The sequence below is a fragment of the Bidens hawaiensis genome, unplaced genomic scaffold, assembly GCF_021521415.1.
Source record: "Bidens hawaiensis isolate Kalapana, Puna unplaced genomic scaffold, B.hawaiensis_p1.1 tig00003241_1, whole genome shotgun sequence".
Lineage (NCBI taxonomy): Eukaryota > Viridiplantae > Streptophyta > Magnoliopsida > Asterales > Asteraceae > Bidens > Bidens hawaiensis.
The window spans coordinates 2,446,259-2,463,369 of record NW_027491177.1 but is presented as its reverse complement, the minus strand read 5'-3'; the positions used below and the strand labels follow the sequence as shown (position 1 = coordinate 2,463,369).

Sequence of the window (17,111 nt, the reverse complement as noted above, 5' to 3'; positions counted from 1 at the left end):
AAGAGAGAAGATGTGAGGTCAGGTGGAATGAATCTTTGTATGGAAGTTAGATTCGCGTTGAGATAATCGTTGAAAAGCAAAACCCAAGTTATTGGGACACCTGTGAACCAGAGAGAGAGAGAGAGAGAGGATACAGTTTAAAGGAGGCTACAGCAACCACTGACCACACCAACACCAACAAACTTGTTCTTAACGGCAATTTCATTATTTTAAGTTTAAAGACTTTAGTTTAGAAGCCTTCCCTTGTGATTCTCGCCTTTTTTGTTAAAATATATTGATAAATATTTTTGTACTATGAAAAATTTAAGGTTAATATGACATGCTTAGCTGAAGTTGATAATAATGACTAAAGATAGTGAATTTTCCTCATGATATCAAGCTACAAGCATGTGCGTATGACGTGTATAACGTATTGAGATTCTTTTTTACGTTTTTGTTAAAAAAAGTCAAGTTTTACATTATGCATGTATGGCAAAATGGTTCGATAAGTCGGATTGGGGTGTCATGTTAAAAACATTTTTAAGTGAAAATGAGTTCAGGTCAAATAACAAGTCATTATAAAAAATAATTACTTTGGTTCAGTCAAAAATGAACTTCAGATTATAATGAAAATAACTTAGATGATTCGTTTAAAAAAAGTATCAAAATGGGTTCATCTAATATATCTTATTTTATGGTGGCCAGTAGTGACGGGTGTTAGTGGGGTCATCGGTAACGTTAATGATGGTTGCACCAGCGGTGGAATAGGTTGTCGTCTTTGACGGCATGACAACTCTATATGCGAGAATAGTGGTGGCAACGACATCGAGGGTGGTTGTGGACTCGTGGGTGTTGATGGTGTTGCCAGCGATGTCTACAACGATAGAGAGAGACCAATAGGTGGTAGCGAAACAATGATTTTGGGTGTTGCTCCAATCAGGGGCGGACTCCACTACCCCTCAACTTTCTTGGCGAAGTATATTTTTAGTGTAATCTTTTTGTTTTTTTCGTTTTATGTACCCTGGAAAAAAGGTTTTAGTTCACGCTATCCCTCAACTTTTCTTCTAGATCCGTCACTTTGCTCCACACTTACATAATTACATTAGCAAGTGTTAGAGGAGTGACTTAATACGGGCAGTTGTTTATTTAGTTTTAGATGAATGGCGTCAAAATCACCCCTAAACAAAGATAAAAGGAGAATCCAAAAATCAAACAAGAAAGGAAACATTATGAATATAATACAACAAGACCATAATTTACATTGTGAGAGCTGAGACACTAAAAAAAAGTATCATAAACCTTTAGATCCAGGAACATTAATCCATTCTAACTGAACCTGAATTTCACCGGATACCACATTTCGTAACCTAAGAACCATATTCTGGATAACCTCTCCTTTGCTCCATGTTATGTTGCTCTCTTCAGCTAAACAATTTGTTCTTGTTGGTTTTATGGCCGTGATAATTGTTTCATTCGGGAGATTATCTAAACGCAATTTCAAAACTTCTATCAGTGGTTTGATGTCTAATTCTGCATCTCCCATCTGATCATCGCGCGAGAACGTATCCTTATTGTACACTTCCTGTGCATTCACAATTTGTCATTGTGTTAAATGACAAATATAGATACTAATTTAAAAAAAAAAATGAATTAAATAAATTACCATTTTGATCGGTAAAGGTTCAAAAATTGGAAGAGTTAAAACTTCATCCCACACAGGATTAATGCTATTCTTCACCACGGCAGTTTTCAATTCCTGTGTGTAAAACTCTTATAAAATCAGTATCTATTTGTTTTTTATTTTTTAAAATTTTTCTACCCCTTTGTTTATTTCAAGAAACTAAAACAAAAATGAGTAAAGTTTTTATTAAAAGTTAATAATCGATGAATAAAATGCATTTTTAAGAATAAAAGAGTAGTGACCTGATTGCCTAATCGGAAAAGGACATAAGGATCACTGCGTCGGATATCCGCAGCGACAAGGTTTACTCCTTTCTGCACACGAATGCTTAACAAACCCAATGTAGGGGTATGGTACTAAACCCGGCTTACGACCTTAATTTATTATGTTTGGCTTATTTTATTATATGGACTAATACAATATTATTGGGCTGAGGGGGTTTTGTGGAGGTAACCCTAACTGGGCTAGGCCCATTAGGGTACCATGATGGTGGCCATGAGGCTCCCTATATAAGGAGGTCTCCACCTCCTTATTAAGGGTTGTTCTCAATAAGAGCCACCACCATAACCATTTTTGTGTCTGTAAACAAGAGATCCTCGAGATTTCTTAGCAGTCACCTCCACACCCCCAAAAACCATTGCAGATCTGAGCGGAGGAGAGCGAGATTTGGTTACATCATCCCGTAGAAGACGATCCTAGCTATACCCGGTACGTTTCGTGTTTCTTCATTGGCGCCATCCGTGGGACATGAAAACGAACCTCATCTTCGACTCTCTCTTTTTGACTTCTAGATCTGTTTTTGGAAGAACAAGAGGGTGAAATAAATTTGAAAACCCTTTCAGATCTGATAATTTTTCAGATACCATCCGAATCTAGTAGTTTTTCTGAACTAGATCTGTGACGGTTTTAACTAGATCTCACAATAACGTCCAGATCTACTTTATTTTGGTGGCCTAAAATTCTCACGGTGCGAGATCTGCATTTTTTCCGGCAATACAGCCAAGATCCGGCTCAGAAATCTTCATATAAGAGTTCATCCGGCAAAAAATCGAAGCTTTTAGATCTGCTACGTTTTTTATAAAAAAAATTTGATGAAAAAATGGGTGGTTCACGTTTGACAGTGTACAATAGTACATAAAAGATGATGACATTGTCTTTTGTCCAGCATGAGGAGGCATTAATATTAATGTCACAGGTGGGTCCAGTTTCCAATTTTCTTATCATCATCCAAGAATTTCATTGAAAAACCTATCACCGGAAAAAACAAAACATGACGGGCAATTAGAGTCCACGCCGCCTCCTGCTCCGGCAAGCAAGCCGCAAGTTGTGATGATCACCGTGGCACAACGCTCCGCCACCGCACATGCGCTCGCCGTGGTTCAATACAATGCCAACATTCATGCGCGCCACGACAAGTGAACCTCGCCACCGCGTAATGTCATTGCGCCACCACGCGTACACGCCATCGCGGATAACCATCTGGCCGCCATGGTGCATGCCACCATGCATGAGTTCAACCGCTATGAAGCAGCAGCGCGCCATCACGCATGCGAACTGGCGCCGAGCACCGCACCACCGCGATCCAACACCTCGCCACCGTGCATGCGCATCGCTAAACAACACACCGCCATCATACTTGCGGATCACCACTACGCAATCACGTCACAAAAGAACACTGCGCCACATGCGTGGGCGCCTTCGCGGAACAACACCGCGTCATTAGGGATGGGCGCCTCCAAAAATTTGGTTTCTTGCATCTGCATCACTGTTCAAGTGGGAAGACATGAAGGCCGCCATCACGAAGACCACCATGCTTGTTATTTGTAATCCGTTCATGGCGTGTCAACCGCTTTCTCATGCGCGTAGGCGGACAAAAACAGGCACGGCGAATTAACACCCGCCACCGCGGATCACATACACACTAGCATACCAACAGCGCCACTGTAACGCAACAGCGCTACTATAGCAGGGTGGAATACAAGCCACATCGCATGCGCGCCACCGCGGATCAACATTCTGCCACCGCAGTCGCAGATCAACCCTTCCGCCACTCTACATGCGCACCGCCATGATGCTTGCGCGCAGTCGTGTATCACATTCCACCAACTTGATCCGGTGGGTAAAACTCCGCCGTCGCGGAACGCATGCGACCTTCTTGAAGTTCAACGCTAACTCCGGCAATTACGAACTCCATGCAACCATCCCAAATGTTCAAAATGGTGGCAGGAACGTGCAGAGGCAAAAAGATTTAAAAGAGGAAGGAATTATTTCCAATTTTTCATAACAGCCCCTCATCCGCCCATGTGATTAAAACTTTATTAACAAGTTTATTATTACAATTCAATGCTCCTAACATTATTTAGCAGCAATGAACTGTGGGACTATCGTGGTATACCACCACTACATTATCGCGATGGAAGACATCCGAATCTTAGGTCGGGAGGCTAATAATATCCCAAACGGCCACGCGCCAAACATAAAGGTCGGGAGCCTAATAATATCCCAAACGGCCACGCGCCAAACATAAAGGTCGGGAGCCTAATAATATCCCAAACGGCCACGCGCCAAACATAAAGGTCGGGAGCCTAATAATATCCCACATGGCCACGCGCCAAACATAAAGGTCGGGAGCCTAATAATATCCCAAACGGCCACGCGCCAACGTAGGTTGGGCACACCTCATAATTTGCCCGAGGATGGGAACCTTGTAATACATCCACTTTTAGTTGATATGTTTTTGCAGGTTTGGCTATGAGTCGCACAAGCACCTATGACATTATTATTATTATCTGGCCGTTTGTGCCTCCATTATTATTTTGAAGACAAGCCGGGATAGTCATCCTGCGTAGAAGAGGCCCTTGTGGGCCAGTCATTATCATCATATTATAGCTCATAAGCCGCAACTCGCGCATGCTTCATTATTTTATAGCTCGTAAGTCGCCTCGTGCGCAAGCTTCATTATTTTTATAGCTCGTAAGCTGCCTCGCGCGCAAGTTGCATTACATTATTATCGAGATGCGCACTCTATCTTTTATCAGGCCCCGCGCCACTATTGTTATGATGCGTGCTATATCTTATTCATGCCAGTGCACCATTATTATCATAAGGATCACAACATGTCACAATTATGGAGAAAACCTCTCAAAACTCAAAGACAATAAAGACAAGGCCGAAGAAAGGGGAAAAAACCGCCTTATATCCTAACACACCTTATGAAGTCCAGCGCTCCACCTAAACACTTGCACGCCTAGGAGCAACACTGGACTTGGGGGGCTTGTAGGGGTATGGTACTAAACCCAGCTTACGACCTTAATTTATTATGTTTGGCTTATTTTATTATATGGACTAATACAATATTATTGGGCTGAGGGGGTTTTGTGGAGGTAACCCTAACTGGGCTAGGCCCATTAGGGTACCATGATGGTGGCCATGAGGCTCCCTATATAAGGAGGTCTCCACCTCCTTATTAAGGGTTGTTCTCAATAAGAGCCACCACCATAACCATTTTTGTGTCTGTAAACAAGAGATCTCGAGATTTCTTAGCAGTCACCTCCACACCCCCAAAAACCATTGCAGATCTGAGCGGAGGAGAGCGAGATTTGGTTACATCATCCCGTAGAAGACGATCCGAGCTATACCCGGTACGTTTCGTGTTTCTTCACCCAACAAGCGATCCATTCCAGATATCGTTGTGGGTGAAATTTATTGTGTGGTTTTTATTATAAACAGAACAAGAAGAATGCAATTTAGAACAAACAAAAACAAGGATCTAATTGTTTTGTTTCCTGTCTTGATACAGTTTTATTAATTATTTTTAATAGTGTAATAGTTTTAACATATGAAAACAATGTCAAACTATGCTTGGCAATAATTGATCTATATGCCAATTTAAAAGTATGGAAAACACACTTTAATTGATTCTCAACTAAAATCCCTTTTTACAAGTCTAGATCTATTCTGTCAAGATATTCTTAGTCTCGTCATATTTGCACTTGAGTTTGTACCACAAAAGAATAGTGATGCTCGTGTGGACGTGCGGGTTCAGGCTAGGGGTGTGATCGTGCGATATATTTACGTGGGGTGAATTTTTATTGGGTACATGATCCAAATAATGTGCAATAATGACTTATGATGCACTACATCTGTTTTTAACTTTAACAAAATAAATGTAATTATCAGATAGAATTATATAAAAAAGTAAACATTAATTAATAAAATTTTATTTTATCTTTTTATACAATACGTTAATTTATATAATTTTTTACTAACAAAATATATGTTTATTATAATAAGTTATTAAAATTGTTATAAATAACTTGATTTACTAGTAATACACTATTTAGGGGTTGAGTGTCTGAGTCCAAGTATAAGCTTGAACTCGACTTGTTTGTTATTATTAATTAGTTATTTTTTAAATAGTTTTTATAATTATTTTATGTATTTTTATTATTTTATAATATCCTTTTTAATTATATTTTTATTTATAATATTAACTAATATGGTTATAATTATATTTTCAAGCATTTTAGCTCGCGAGGATAGTTAAGCTTGATAAGAAAAATTTGATGCCGAAGTTGTTGATTATAAAAGTTTCATTTAAGCTCAAGTTCACCATCATATAAACTCAGCTAGCTTCAAGCTTTTGTTATTCAAGCTTTCAACAAGATGATTTGGGGTGGTTTACGAGCTTTTTGAAACATTACACCTCTATTAACAATGATAAATGATAAGTTGGTTCCGTTAGTTGAATTTCACTGGTTATTACTGATAATGACACGGACCCATTGGTCAATGTAATTAATTCGGGGTGTTTTGCTTTTATATTTATGCTCTAAATTACTTATATATATATATACACACTAGTAGATACCCGAGCGATACGGCGGCAACGACAGTTTACAACACGATATAAGTTCTCAATTAGTTTATCAATTCTCTCGTGATATACTATATAGTACATCTATTAATTTTTTGATCGTAGCATCGACGGGACGGCGGGACCTATATATGTCAAGAACCTTACAAATCTCATTAACTAATAACAAACACACAAATAAGAATATACTCATGATACATATAGTAATTTATAAACAAAAATCCAAACACAAGATAAAAAAAACTGTGAGGCATAAACATAGTAATTAAACTAACACTTGGCACGACTTTCAGTTTCATCCAATGATCAACGTCCCAAGCAAGAGAAGAGCCCGAATTAATGTGAAAATATATAACATTGCCGTATGGTACTACTCAAACGTCTCATGATCAAGCCCGGCTTTCCTAAAATCAAAATCTTTAAAATCAAAAAGCCATTTTTATTGTATAACATAGTTACTTGAATTAGTGAAAATAAAATAAAGCAAAAGTTCAAGATTTAAATTACCTACGATAGTTGAGTTGCTATCAAAGTAGGAAGGCCGTAACTCTTTTGCTCTTGCTGAGGGCATTCCATTCGGTCTATAACGCGAAGCATCTCATCGAAATCCTTGGCACTTGAAGCCTATATAAACAAGTAATGTAATAAAGGACTAAACTTGTAAATATTTTTGAATCATATTTTGTTTGTTAACCATAGAAAATATTGAAAAGTCCATATTACCCCTAAAATCTCATAAATTTATGCATTGTATGTTATACCTTGTGCATGGTTTTATGGACCTCTTAAAATTTAAGAGGTCCTTGACTCCTCCATTATATATAGTAGAGATAAAATACAAAAAAACAAAAATTTGGGAATTACGTTTGATTCAGTTCGGTTTTTTTACATGCAAAACCCAAAACAAACCATTAGTGCGGTTTTTACAAAAACATAAAACCAAACCGTCGGTTTTTATTTCGGTTCGGTTTTTTCGGTTTCTTGCACAACCCTAATGAATATTGTCACCAAGTTATTAATTTTAAATCAATTGAAAGTGGCTAATATTAAGTCATAATTATAGATGTATGCTACCAAGTTAAACATAAGTGTGAAAGATTTAACATGGTTAAAAATCATGTTTCATTGGAATCTGCTTCACAAAGAAAAAAGTTTTTTTGATCATTAAAACATGAATATTAATCGTGCGCCAGTCTGCGATTGACATGATCTCGTTGCTTAGTAGAGTATTAGTAGAGTCCATAAGTTTTCCGATTTCATGTTCTATAGAATCGTAGATGGTTCCACTTCTCATGGAATACCACATGAAGCAAATGTGATTTAAGGGTTTCGTCTAGATGACTATTCGTTACGTTAAATTTTTTAAAATTTGCAATAACTTTAAAATTTTCTGATTTGTCTAAAACAAATTATCAACTTTAGCAACATTCTTGAATATCAGTCTTTCACAATAACTGTATATTATCAGTTATTATCATACATATTGTCATTACTTATTATTTAAGTTTTTAAAACTTTGAATTACTATAAAAATACACACACTTCTGCACATCTTTATATCCATTAAAATTTCAAAAACTGTTAATACTAAGCAACTGTTTTGCATTTGTAAGGACATATGAAACATAAAAGTTGCTTGCCTTTACACGTGTTATTCCTTGTAGAATCAAAGACCGATCTTGAAACCCTGCAGTTGAAACAAAAACTTTATAAGAAGATACCTAAATAATAATGAAATCAATATGTTTTCATCATTATATTATGTGTCTTGCTTAACGGGTCGAATCAGATTAGATATCGGCTTAAAACAGATCAGGTCGGATTGTGTAACGGGCCTGGCCGCCTGGCCAAGCTGGTCAAAACGGGTTAGGAGAGTTGGGCCCATATTACCAGCACCTGTTCTTTCCAATGGCTTTGTTACATTAGGTAGTTTTCAACAACTTAACAAAAGTATGGAATAAGGGCATTTTTGTAATTTACTATTTTTACAAACTTTTCTTGACTTTTGTAAAAATTTACTTTGTATGATTGTATCAAATGACAGCAAAAATGCTTCAGTTTTGGGCTAAAATATTATGTGCAGTTCCAAATTCTAGGCTTATTTTGAAGCTTAAACCTTTCTGCAGTGATAGTGTAAGACAGAAATTTATATCGAAAATGAAAGTACTACTATGTTGTTTAACGGTATAAACGAGTTGGGTTAGATTGGATCATGGGTTTGGCCTAATTGTTTAACAAATATTGAGTTCTACAACATACCGTATCAATCGTCCACCTCAGCTTTGATTTCTTTCATCAACTCCTCCTTGTAATCATCGAACGTACCATCAAACTCCTGATCATTTCTTTACGACGCTGCTCGTATCCGCTTTCGAAGTCATCGAAATTCCCACGGTACGTATGAAATTTTAACTCATCAAGATGAATAATTTCGTTGCAAACCGTGTTTAGAAAATCCCAGTCGTGTGAAACGACAACAAGCGTTTTCTTCCATCTGCATAAGTATTCTTCTAACCAAAGAACCGCTCGAAGATCAAGATGATTCGTGGGCTCGTCTAATAATAATAACGTAGGCTGAACAAAAAGAGCCCGAGCCAACGATATTCTCATCCTCCACCCGCCACTAAACGATCGGGTCGCACGCGTTTGCATGTCCTTCGTAAATCCCAAACCAGCAAGAATCTTTGAGGTTTGGGCCTCTGCAGCATCTGATCCCATTATCTGCAAATTTTCATATAACTCGACAATCTTTTCTCCATCGTCATAACTTTCGTTTCCGTTTTTGCCCTCGGGTAATTCTAGCAATGCTGCAACTTCTTGTCTAAGTTTAATTAACAATTCTCCGACTATTTCCTGTTCGACTAACAAAACGTTTATATATTTCGGGACAGGAATCTTTCTCCAAGCAAGAAGCTTTAACAATGTCGACTTTCCCTTCCCGTTGGGCCCCACAAGCCCGTACCTTTTTCCGTGCGAGATTATAATAGTTGCATTCTTTAACAGCTCTTTACCAGCAACCGAAACACAGAAATTTTCCACTGATATATCTTTGACGTTTGCATTCGCATCATCTTGACCGTCGATGTCACACCCTCAAAATCCACTAACGGAGTTTTACCGTCAGAGGGGGTGAACTAACAGGATCTGAATCATTAGTTATAATCAAACCATAAAACAAAGTTTTCAAACCACGTAAACGTTTACGAGTAATTAAATGCGGAAGCGTAAAAACCTTTAACCAAAAGTTGCGTCACGCAGGACGACTTAAAACCAATGATAACCGTTTTAAAATAACAAAAGCTCTTCCTTTACCATTGTTTCCACCACCACTGCCACTTCCATTACTTCCATTGTTCTCGTTCTGTTTCAGCTTGGGGCAATCCTTCCTGAAATGACCCTCCTGACCACATTCGAAACATCCCTTAGTCGTCATAGGTGGTTTAGGAGCACCCTTTGTCGCCAGGTCTCCTCTACAATCCTTTGCCTGGTGACCCATCTTTCCGCATCTCAGACACTTGACACGGTCACACGGCCCAGCATGATGATAGTTGCACCTGTTGCACTTCGGATATTTCCCAGCATATCCGCTCGAACCCTGCCCGCCACCGTTGTTATTGTTATTGTGACCCTGATTGTTGAAGCCCCGAGTGAGTTCGGGCTTACGGTAGTGTTGTTGCTGTGGGGGGTTCGAGGATGAGGATATGGTGTTGTCAAACTTTTCTTTCCATTGCTCGGGTTGTTGTTGCTGTTGTCAGTAATCGGGTTGTCATGGGCTTTAGTGGTTGAACCCCTAGGTGGTAACGCACCTTGGGTCACTGCTTGATCCATCAGTTTGCGAACTAATCGAATCGCTTGTTGAATCGTGGCTGGTCTGGAAGACGTCACCATGCCCTGAATTTGCGGTGCTAACCCATCAATATACATCTCAATCCTCTTACTCGGCGGGTCTACCGTCCGTGGACACATCACAGCTAACTCGTGAGAACGTGTGGTGTAGGCTTCAATTTCGGAACCCACCATCTTCAACGACCAAAACTCGGATTCCAACTTTGCAATCTCCTCCCTAGGACAGTACTCTTCTCGCATCATGTTCTTGAACTCCTCCCAGTTCATCGCGTTAGCCAGCTCCAATCCAAGAATCTGTACGTTCGAATTCCACCAAGTGAGAGCAGAATCTTCAAGTGTTCCAGCAGTAAATTTGACCCTACTGGCAGGGGGGACAATTACACATCTCAAACGCCGATTCGGCCTTCTCAGCCCAACGCAGGAAGCCTATAGCTCCCTCAGTGCCCTTAAACGTACTGGGTTTGCAGTCAAGGTAGTTCTTGAAGGTGCACGTTCCAATTGGACCTCCAGCTTGATTCTGGACATGTGCGGCTAGAGCGGCCGCCGCATGGTCGTTCAGCAGAGTTTGGAGTTCTGCTGCAGTCAAGTTGATGTTACCGCGACCGTGTCCAGCGTTTCTTCCAGCCATCTAGGTGTTATCATCCTTAGATGTCATCGTCTGAGGACACCTCTGAGTGTGCCTCCTCCACAGCCGGTTCTTCCTCCGGTTCCTCCTCGGGATCTTCCTCGGGATCCTCCTCAGGCTCTGCCTCAGGTTCCGCTGCGTTCTGAGCAATTTGCATTTGTAAGACATCGCAACGCTCTAAAGCTATCTCTGTTCGGGTCCTTGCCACTTGGAGTTGCTCTTGCAAGTCTATCATCTCGGCTTGCATTTTTCTCATAATCTTCATCTGTTGATCATTAGCCTCTTGCATTTCCTTCATCGCCGCTGTCAGGCGGGAAATTTCTCTTTAGATTCGGTTCCATCCTTTAACAGTCCTGAAACGTTCGCTATCGTATAGCGCATGTAACCCACGTCACGCTCCAAACAAGAAACAACAGCTGCGAGCACACGCTCTACAGGTTCGGTTATGGGTGGTAGGGTGTTGGGGTAAGCAGGATGGCTCGGGTGAGGTAGCGGGGGAACTTGTTCGCGATAGACCATACGCCTAATCATATTAGGGTACCAATCCCAGCTAACTTCGTTTTCGTACATGCCTCCGGATAAGCGATACCTCTTCGGTGCAGGAGCTTCGAGTTCCGGGACTACACGGGGTGGCGATGAGGTAGGTAGCTGCGGCTCCTTCCCATGAGCATGAGTCATCTGATCGGATGATGATGATGATGATGGTGGCGTCGACATCTCTACAGGTAAGCCGTGTATACGCGCGTATGAGTGAATGAGGTAAGAGATAAGATAACAAAGACTACACAAACACATGCAGTGCGTATCATTATAACTAATGGGTCGTCGCGGTTATAGTCTAGTATGCATGCAATTTCTAGTTCGCTATAACCAATGGCTCTGATACCAATCTGTCACATCCTCAAAATCCACTAACGGAGTTTTACCGTCAGAGGGGGTGAACTAACAGGATCAGAATCATTAGTTATAATCAAACCATAAAACAAAGTTTTCAAACCACGTAAACGTTTACGAGTAATAAAATGCGGAAGCGTAAAAACCTTTAACCAAAAGTTGCGTCACGCAGGACGACTTAAAACCAATGATAACCGTTTTAAAATAGTTTGCATAACAAAAGCGTTTTCAAGCAATGCATGATCCTATACCGCGCGCCCGCCTCGGCTACCTGAGAATAACATACTAAAAGTGTCAACACGAGGTTGGTGAGTTCACAAGTTTATATAAAATAAAGCGTTTAGCGTTTTGCGTTCAGCGTTTTGCATTTAGCGTTTTGCGTTACCAGATAGTGTTAAATCAATTATATATCGATAGGTAGCTAGCCTATACAACAAGTATTACTAAGTGTTCGACACCAAAGCTGACTGTTTATCAAGTGCCTTGTCACCAGGTCATCCAGACCATGGTATGTGTTAGCCAAAATTACACCCACTCAACCTCAAGTCGAGTTTAGCGTTGGGTGGGGTTTGTCAAACCCAGTAGTACTACTCAACAGTGACTCGCTATTATCCAAATATTAACCGGTTCGATGTGTAGGACTTCAATTGTTTCGTTTGCCACTTAGCCTTTACAAGTGATATATAATTTACTAACAAAATCTTAAATGCGTTTTTCGGAGTATGTTATCTCCCCCAAGTGAAAAGCGTTTAAAACAGTTTAAAGGGGTAAGTGAAACTCACTGTTTGCGAAGAATTCCCAAAAATAAATCACCAAGTGATGCGCGTCACAGAAAAACTCTCTCTAGCGTTCTAAAACAACAAAGAGATTTTTCTAAGTGTCGGAACTATTATCGAGTCTCTAGACTCGGCACATACTACCTATGCACACAATGTGTTTCGTGTTTCGTTTGTGAATCGTGTGTGACTTTAACAAGTACATTTGTGATACATTACATGTGTGAGCAATTATTTTCGTGTCATATATTAATAATGTACATCACTAGCAATTACTCCCCGTGAGGGCAATTTGGTCACACATAACAATTAACTAGCAATTATTCCCCGCAAGGGCAATTTGGTCAAAACACGACAATTAATTAGCAATCATTCCCCTCAAGGGCAATTTGGTCAAAACACGACAATTAATTAGCAATTATCATGTTTCATGCAACTTTTACAAAATTCAGCAACTAGTTTCTTAACGACAGAATTCTACTTGTAAAACTAGTCTATTCCACCGATCATAGCATTTCAATTAATTTACCAAAAATCATCACAAAAGCATGTATGTGTTAGGTTTCCAGAACATATTTTGTTGTATTTTTATTCCATATATATTTCTCACAATGACCAATTTACCACAGCAAACTCACAACAGTCAAATTTATGCGCAACAGAATGTTATTTGGGTTAGGTTCCTAACTCAACAAGTCAACTTCCAGAAGTGGAACCAACCCAATTGGTCTCGTAGTTCATGAGATATCATGTTTACAAGATCATATAACAGCAGGTCTCACAATTCAGATTTGCACAACGATTTTGTAAAATCATAAAAGTTAACTTTTACACGTTCAAAATTTGCAAATTTATATTCTTTAGAAACTAGACTCAACCTAGTTTACTGTAGTGTCAATTATCTCGACCAATATTCACATTTACACCCCGTTACAGTCAATTGAACATCAACAACACAATCTGTCCAGAAACTGTTTGCAACAAAACTCAACATATTAACCATCTATAGACCACAATTCATTCATATAACATTCTAGACACCATAACCACTATCCATGCATATCAATTACACCATACATACATGGTTAGGGTTTTATTTGATCTCAAAATCAAAGACACAACCAATTAACATGTAATAATATCAATTCTAGTTATCAAATCATCATCAATACATCGTCAAATCAAACAAAAATCATATGAAAACAAGCAATCCCAGACACCCCCTAAGACCTAGTTTTTGGCAAAACATAAGAGTAATGACTGGACTAGGTGTTTCCACGCGTGTCATGGTATAGGCCGCAGGTTGACGCCTATACCGGCTTTTTACCACCCAAACAATATTCTAAAACTATGTGCATGTCATCGAGGAATAATTGACATAACTATGAAAAAACATAATTAACCATTCTAAAATTGCATACCTTTATAAGACTAAGGTAGCAATAAATAGAAAAGGAGTGAATGTATAACAATTTTGTTGTTTTGGTATTGATATTATTGAAAATATCTAAAAGTACCAAAACAAATGATACTGAAACCGAAAATATGATAAATAAACCGATACCCATACCGATGATGTTCCATCGATATCATTTGGTACGTACCGAGAAGTGGCAAGAATTATCCTTAACAATCAAAGAATGAACTATGAAGAACTGGCCAAGGCCTACATGTATGATACTATCTTCTTTATATAAAACTAAGTTCTGCGTGAGGATGAAAACTTTGTAATATGATTTTGTTAAAAAGAGTCGAATCAAACCCTTGTTTAATTTAAGAAAGCTCGACTTGAGCTCAACTCATTTTAAGCCATTTCAAGCTCTATGTATGGAAGCTCATCCTGACTAGTGGGTAATGTTTTAAGCTTGATATATAAATTTTCAGCTCAAGCTCGATTATTAAATGGGCTTTAACTTAGGCGCGATCTCAGATTCATGCCTGTTTAAGCTTCACTGGATCGTGTTTAACAAGCTGATCTCAAGTAACTTATAAACAATTTGGTTGGTTTACACCTACCATTAATGATTGATACTGAAGGTATCTACATGACAAACAAGAAACAAGGCAAAAAAACTAATCATTGTGTACCAGACCCTAACCAGTGCTTCTTTTACAATCAAATATTATGATTGCCTTTATACAAGATTAAACCACTAAAGCAAACAACAAACAAACATCACCTACTAACACAAATGTTTTAAAACTCATAAACCTAAAATAATACAATTCACCGTTACAAGTTACTAGGACATCGTTTAAATCTACAAACACACACCTCCGATTTAAACATACCTCCAGAAACCGATCATAGGTGCAAATCAAGCTAATTAACTACTTATTTCTACAACCAGAAACATCAATCCAACTCAACTTAACTTCAACTTCACCACATTCAACATTTCTTAATCTTAGAACCATGTTTTGGACCACTCTTCCATCTATCCATGTTATGTAGCTTTCCTCAGCCAAACAATTGGTCCTTGTCGGTTTCACAGTTGTAATGATTGTGTTGTCCGGGATATCATCAAAACGCATCCTGACTGCTTCCAAGAACGGGGTGAAGTCGAATTCTGCATCTCCCATTTTGTCATCAGCAGAAAATAGATCCCTATCATAGACCGCCTGCATTTTATTCATTTAAGGTTGCAAATCAATAACTAATCGTTTCTTAGAATTAAAATTAGTTTTTAATTAATCACTCATTATGTTCCAAAATTGTTTGTGGTTACACTTAATAAGAACAGTAGAACACTATGGAGCAGAACACTCATCAATGGCTGCAATTAGAGTTGAAAATGAACCCTCGTTTACATTCGTTCATTAAATGAACTACGAACAAAAGTTTTTGTTCGTTTAGTTAAACCAGCAAACATGGACACATGTTGCATATGTTTATAAGTTTATTTATGTTCGTGATTTCGTGAACGTTCGCACATTAATTCTTTTATGCTCGTTCTGTTAAGTGCATTCGCTTAAATTTTTTAGGCTCATCACAATTCGGTCTTGCTTATGTAAATTTAAAATATCACCCGTTACAACTTACAACATAGTCCAGTGCTATCAAATTTTTAGACAACTGATTTCACTGCTGTTAATGTTTACATTCATTATTTGTTAGCCATTCATTTATACTATTAACAAACGAACATAAACAAACACAAACACAAACACAATAATTTTCTTAACAAACAAACATAAACAAGAAAACCCCGCTCGATCGTTCAATTATTCGTTTTCGATCCCCAGCTCAATTAAAAACAAACAAACGAACACGAACCGAACCACAACGAAATTGAAGAACCACTTACAAGTCTAACAGGGAGAGGCTCTACAACCGAGAGTGTCAAATCCTCATCCCACACAGGATTTAAGTTTTTCTTCACCGCTCGAGTCTTCAATTTCTGTTCTCACAAAATATGTCAAAATCAGTCCTAAATCCCAACTTTTTATAGTCTAGAACCTTCTAGAACATCAACAAACATGTTTTCCAACAACCACAAACATCAATTACTTCATACCACATTCGGCGGACATAACTATGTCGGCGATCTAAACCCACTTAATTATATATACAGAAAAAAAAAACAAATAATAATCTGACCTGTTTACCCATTCGAATAATAACGTAAGGATCACTGCTACGTAGATCTCGAATAGCTAGATTGACACCTCTGTGGATATGAACTCTGAGTAAACCCAACAACTGTGACATCGACATTAATTTGCTGTTGAAATGGATCAATAATATTTAGGTAGTTTGTGAGAATGGTATGAAAATAGTGGATCGTTTAATTGAGAGAAGAATAAGAAGGGTTGAGGATTTCAATGGAGGTTTAGGTTTAACGTAAGTTGTTTTCGGCTACAGACAAAGCTTCTGGTCTGGTTTGAACTAATATAGAAGAGATAGGCGTTATGTTTTTCTTATATACAATATTTTGTTTTTTTGTTATTTAATTTTGGGAAATAAATGTGTGCTGTTTTTATATTATTTATTTCCATAACTTAATTCATTATACTTTATGTTTTTTTAGAACGTGATTTTGTTGTATTTAGACTATCACGCTATCTAAATTTGAAGAGCATCGAAGCATACTCTGGTCAGACTATATTGTTTTAACTGATTACGTTGGCTTCAGAGTTTGAATTTGAAGTTCCCCAGGAAACCATACCACCAACTGTCATTTGACAGTCGTTGTGCCACCACAACAGAACTCTCTGGCGTAATACACGGCGGAACGAAAACCCGAGTGGTATCAGGTTTCGAACTGATAACATTTGCACAAGGCCCAACTCAAATCATTAGTTGCCAATATCCACCTAAAAGTGACATAAGTGAGATTCGAACTTGAATCTACGCTGGAGAACCCAAACCTCTAACTATTATGTCACAAGTGGGGGATATTATACTTATGAATTTAATTTATATTTATGTAG

At 38.5% G+C, this 17,111-nt stretch overlaps 2 protein-coding genes across 2 annotated transcripts; both read right to left on the bottom strand.

The window, feature by feature from the left end:
• Positions 1–6,906: 6,906 nt before the first annotated feature.
• On the bottom strand, positions 6,907–10,364 carry LOC143622669 (ABC transporter F family member 4-like). The gene is made up of 4 exons (XM_077093748.1): positions 10,343–10,364; positions 8,862–9,628; positions 7,048–7,160; positions 6,907–6,940 (listed from the first exon to the last, which is right to left on the bottom strand). The coding sequence occupies exons 1-4, from the start codon at positions 10,362–10,364 to the stop codon at positions 6,907–6,909; spliced, it is 936 nt and encodes a 311-aa protein (XP_076949863.1).
• Positions 10,365–14,737: 4,373 nt separating this feature from the next.
• LOC143622722 (protein C2-DOMAIN ABA-RELATED 4-like) lies at positions 14,738–16,553 on the bottom strand. Its single transcript, XM_077093785.1, has 3 exons — positions 16,279–16,553; positions 15,986–16,078; positions 14,738–15,299 (listed from the first exon to the last, which is right to left on the bottom strand). The coding sequence occupies exons 1-3, from the start codon at positions 16,393–16,395 to the stop codon at positions 15,009–15,011; spliced, it is 501 nt and encodes a 166-aa protein (XP_076949900.1). The 5' UTR covers positions 16,396–16,553; the 3' UTR covers positions 14,738–15,008.
• Between the last annotated feature and the right edge of the window lie 558 nt (positions 16,554–17,111).

Coding starts and splice junctions, on each gene's coding strand:
- LOC143622669 (XM_077093748.1), bottom strand. CDS start 10,364: ATGGATCAAGCAGTGACCCAAG. Junction 9,629..10,342: donor GGATCAAGCAGTGACCCAAG/GTGCGTTACCAC, acceptor GTGGATTTTGAG/GGTGTGACATCGACGGTCAA. Junction 7,161..8,861: donor AAATGATCAGGAGTTTGATG/GTACGTTCGATG, acceptor TTGTTTATATAG/GCTTCAAGTGCCAAGGATTT.
- LOC143622722 (XM_077093785.1), bottom strand. CDS start 16,395: ATGTCGATGTCACAGTTGTTGGGTTTACTCAGAGTTCATATCCACAGA. Junction 16,079..16,278: donor TTATTCGAATGGGTAAACAG/GTCAGATTATTA, acceptor TTGTGAGAACAG/AAATTGAAGACTCGAGCGGT. Junction 15,300..15,985: donor AGCCTCTCCCTGTTAGACTT/GTAAGTGGTTCT, acceptor AATAAAATGCAG/GCGGTCTATGATAGGGATCT.